Source organism: Crocodylus porosus, unplaced genomic scaffold (genome assembly GCF_001723895.1).
Source record: "Crocodylus porosus isolate Cpor-Errol unplaced genomic scaffold, CroPor_comp1, whole genome shotgun sequence".
NCBI lineage: Eukaryota > Metazoa > Chordata > Crocodylia > Crocodylidae > Crocodylus > Crocodylus porosus.
In genome coordinates, this window is record NW_017728918.1 from 78,569,290 (window position 1) to 78,574,348 (window position 5,059).

Here is a 5,059-nt window from a genome sequence, read left to right on the forward strand (position 1 = left end):
CTCTAGGCAGGATCAGCCCTGATAACACCATACTAGCCAAGTATCTGTCTACCTGTTCTTTAAAATCGCTAGAATCCTCCATTCTAGGGATGGAGATTCCACAATTTCTCTAGGCAATCTGTTCTAATTCTTGAGCCCCTGCATAGCCAGGAAGTTCCTCTTAGTCTTCAAATCTAAATGGTCTTTGCAAACACAGGACAAGTCTATCTCCATCCTCTTTATAGCTTCAAATATTTGAAGACTTATCAAATCCCCCCTCCATCTTCTCTTCTCCAAACTTCTTTCAGTTCTTCTTCATAATCCATTATATTATACACACACATATACATACACGCATACGTAGACATACATACACACATATACACGTTATATATATACACACACAAGCATACGCTCCTTATTCAGCTCTGTTTGTACAGATGTGTAAAAACATAAACAGAGTTCACTTTGCTATATTTCTCAGCATACATTGTTTATTATTAATTTTTGTGACTTTTTCCATATCTTATAGTTTGTGTTGTTCCTTCTATTATTGAGTTTATCTTTGGAAGAACAGGGACAAAACAACTAGCTTGTGGTTATAACAAGTGACAACGGGCAGCAGATATTATAATGAGTAAATAATACCTAGGCTGAAGTGCAGTTTGAGAATTTAAGTAAGAGATGAAGACAACATGGAACTAAAACAGATGCCAGCTCAAAGTTTTATTTTGATAGTGGAACCTCAGGCATGTACTTACTTGGATCTTGCTGGTGCTGGAATGACTGCATCCATTGCTGCTGGTTCAAAGGCCACTGCTGCCAAGGCTGCCCACCTTGATCCCACATCTTTACTCCTTTATATATTCTAAATTCAAACAAAAACAACACTGCTTTCAATATGAATCAATACTTAGGAAATGTTACATACTCAAATGCATTATTTCCCAATTGCTCAAAAAAACAAAAAAATCTTGCAAAACTAAGTTAATATCAGTATAATACGCTTACTGGACGAAAATATTAATTGTCCTAAATACCAACTGAAAAAGTTAATATAAAACTAGTTTAAACTGTTTAGTTCTACAAACTTTGAAAGACTTCAGAAGAGTAATCATATTCCCTAAATTTATATAAAGGTAAGTAGCAAGTTACAAAAATCCATCTAAGCTGCAGCAAAAAAAAAAGTTTTGACAGTGTTATACATGAAGTGTAAAGAAAGTAAATACTCCAATTTTACAACTTCCCAGGAATATGTTATAAATAAAAATAAGACAATGTAATCCAACTGGTGTACTTGGGTGTTTTTGTAAGGAATGGTTTCTTTTCTAATCCCCTAAACAAACTAGATGCAAAACTTGACAAAGAAAGGACATGATCCTGAAAAATGACCAATGTGTGCTTTTGTGGGACCTGTAGTGAAGTTCAAGACATGTATATGATATAAAATATGTAAGAACCAAACTTCTTGGATGATGAGAGACAATGCTGAGGATACTTAATAAGACAGTTCAGTTTCAAGATCACTAGAAATTATAAGCCTGAATTTATTTAATTGCTTTCATGTCTTCTAGGTTGCAGAATATAAAAGAGGTTTCCTAATTATATCAAAGCACCACTGAATGGAATTGCTTTAGGACACACTGGGCATTTATACACAGCCTTTCAGAGTGGACCTTTTAATTAGATCAGCTCTTGGAGCTCTTCTAATTAAAGCCCCCAGAGAGTCTCATGTATCAGAATCCCCACACTTAAAAACAGTGGCAGGGGCACTTTAACTAACATTCATCACACAAGCTTTAGTTAAAGTGTCCCCCCGCAACATTTTTAAGCGTGGGACACTGATACTTGAGACTATGGAGTCTGCTGGAGCGCGGTAATTACCAGACTCAATTAATCAAGCCTGCTTCAATGCACTGTAACTACAGTGCATCAGAACAGCCTTGCTGCTCATGTACAGGCTCCCACTGACGTCAAGTAAAACGAAGAGAGAAAACAAGTCAGTAGCATTCTGATCTGCACCAAATAAACCTAGTCTTTTTTGTAAAAGTAGTGTAGAAAAATTATATGCCAAGGGCACATGTCTACCCTTGGAAAACACATGGCAAAGTCTACCTTACAAGAATGTTGCTATTAGACTTCAGGCTTCAATTAAAGTCATCTTATGCCAATTTTGGTTTCACTCAGAAGTAAGGACAATGTAAACCACTACGCTTGTTTGTTCAGTAATCTAGCCCCTTCCAAGATTAACAAATCTGGATGTATGTACCACACTAAAATTCCATCAATTGCAGATGATTATTGGTCCCCAAAGAAGTGACAGGTCACATGGTGCCAGCCCCCTCGGTTTCCATCAACTAAGCTATGTTAAGAAAAAAAAATGTATTTCAGTATTCCCATTTTGGCTTTTTTATATGCACATGTGCCGCAGATTGCTGCAGGGATGTAATATGATCTCCACTAGATGGTGATCACCAATAGTAACACAAAAACAAGATGATCACTGTACTAGACCGGTGTAGGCAATGTTTTTTGGCCGGAGTGCCAAAAACCCCACAATGTCTACCTTGGAAGCTGCTGGAGTGCCAGCATGCCAGAAAAACAAAATGGGGGGGGGGGGGGGAGGGTATATGGCAGGACACATTGCATATTAGTATATTTAATAATCGTAAATGTTGCCTTTGCTGTTGTGTATTCCTTTTTTGTTGAGCATGTTGCAATGAGAGAGAGAAAAGAGACAAATAAGAGAAAGAGAAGAGAGAGACAGAGAGAAAGAAAAAGGAGAGCAGAGAGAGAACCAGGCACATATGCACACAGAGGACCACGTGCACAAACACAGAGAAGCGGAACACACCCAGAACAGACAAAAGTGCAGACACATCCAGAACCAGACACGTGTGTGCACACAGACACACGAAACCAAACAAAGGCAGACAAACACACAGAACCAGATGCACAGGCGAACAGAGCCAGGCTCCTGGGCCACTGGACAAGGTCCAACCCAACAATGCCCTGGTCCCACCAGAGCCCCTGTGTTTCCCTGGGGAGCCAGCCCACAAGCTGCAGCGCAGCTGGCCAAGGCCCCGACCTGGAGCCTGCCCATCAGTCCAACCACCCACCCAACCCACTCAGCTAAGGCTGCAAAAGGTGCAGTACTCCTGGCAAGGGGCAGTGCCAGCCTCATCCTGGTGGGGGGCTGGGCTCAGAGTGGGTGGGAGTCAGGTGGGTTCAGCTGCAAGCAGCCTGGGCTCCGTGGTTGGCAGCAACTACCAGAACCTGGACCGGCTGCAGCCAGCTGCTCCGGACTCTGGCATCAACTCCATACTGGTGGGTGCATGCATGCCTCAGAGTGGATGGTGAGGGTAGGGCCTGAGGCAGCACAGCCTTCCCACTGTCTGCTATGAGGTGCACATGCAGTCGCCACCAGCATGGAGCTGATATAGGGGCTGTGGAGCCCAGTTGTCAGCTCTGTGCCAGCAGTGGGGGAGAAGCCAGGGTTGCGCTGCCTCAGGCCGTTCCCCGACTGTCCACTCTGAGGTGCATGTGCACCCACCAGTACAGAGCTAATGCCAGAGCCTGGAGCAGATGTTTGCAGCCTTCTGGCTACAACTGGCCCAGGCTCTGGATAGCTGCTGTCAACCATGGAGCCTGCTCTGCTTGCAGCAAGGCTTGCAACAACTCAGCTGCCTGCTGGGAGCAACCTGGGCTTTGTGGCTGGCAGCAACTGCCTAGAAGCCAGGCTGGCAGTGGTGTGCTGAGCAAAATGGCCTCGTGTGCCATGCTCAGCACACATGCGGGGGGCTGCCGACCCATGGACTAGATATTGAATTGAGAAGTTATGCCTTTTATTTTTCCATATTATATATTAAAAAAGAACTGAATTTCATAACTGATCTACAACCATGGGATGAAAAAGGAAATTAACTCAATTTCATCCTGTTTTTCTGAAGATATTAGTCCGACAAGATTCTAACTTTTGGGTCTTAACTTTCCAATATGAGACTGCAATCTCATTTTACAGGTTGAGATCTTTCTTAAGAGAGAGCCCCAAGAGGAGAAAAGTAGTTTCCTTCTAATTTCATTTCTCAAAAGAGACCATTCTATTGGATCTTCATTTATCAAGAGGTGATAAACTTAAGTCTTCAGTGTGAAATTGTCTAAAACGTCTGCAGTTTCACATTTGGAAGCTAAGACAATAGAAAGAATCCTGTGGGTGATATCTTTAGTGAACTGATGCTACTGACGAAGCTGAAAGCGTTAGCTTTCTGTGCCTTCACCATCATCTCACATGTTCACAGTAAAACCCTGTGGCCTGCCATCCAAGACTACCCCTATGAAACAAACCTTCAAGGACGAAACTTTGGGAAACCCTATACAAAGTAGATGTCATAGCTGTCATAAATCAGCAGGGTGCCAGAAATGACACGCGAGATGGAATATTTGGTTTATGTTACTAGGAGACCACCTCCACACCCCTGCTGATCTTTCCATCACCAGCCAGGATGGTTTTAGGACTGTAGTCCACGACCAGGGCAAATATTTACCAAAAAAAAACAACCACCCCAAAACCAAAAAACCCCCAACATCCTACACTGAAGAATCTGGACTGGTCTTCAGTTTTCCCTACAGGGAGTAGTTTCTGTTAAGAAGTCCAAGGAAGTCATAAGCTTATAGGACTGAAAGTAATTCACTGAATGAATATGAACCAAGTTATTGGGTTAGTACAAGTTTTCCTACAGAAAAGTTGATCATCACTGATTAACAAACACTAAGTTAACCTGCATTTAAATATACTGTTTACACCAAGTTAGCACTACTACTAATTGCTAACTAGGAAAACATATGACATACACATGTAAGTGAATGGTTTCATGCATATTTATTCTGAATTTTACAATTCAGTCAGCAACACAGAAGTCCTTGACTTCAGAAAAGCTGACTTTGACAAGCTCAAGAGGCTTGTCGGTCAGGCCCTTAGGGACCATGACCTAGCAGACCTCCTGTGGCTAAAAAGGAAAGCCTACAAAGGATGGAGGACGGGATTCACCTCCAAGGAGGATTATTCTGCAGTGGTGTGGTC

At 42.3% G+C, this 5,059-nt stretch overlaps 1 protein-coding gene across 1 annotated transcript in view; it reads right to left on the reverse strand.

Moving 5' to 3' along the window:
• The window catches only part of PNISR (PNN interacting serine and arginine rich protein), a 31,461-nt gene that overhangs the window by 19,087 nt on the left and 7,315 nt on the right, over positions 1-5,059 (reverse strand). The window contains exon 2 of the mRNA XM_019537790.1: positions 741-847. Coding sequence (XP_019393335.1) covers positions 741-828 — 88 coding nt within the window. The 5' untranslated portion in view covers positions 829-847. The remainder of the gene's footprint in view (positions 1-740; positions 848-5,059) is intronic.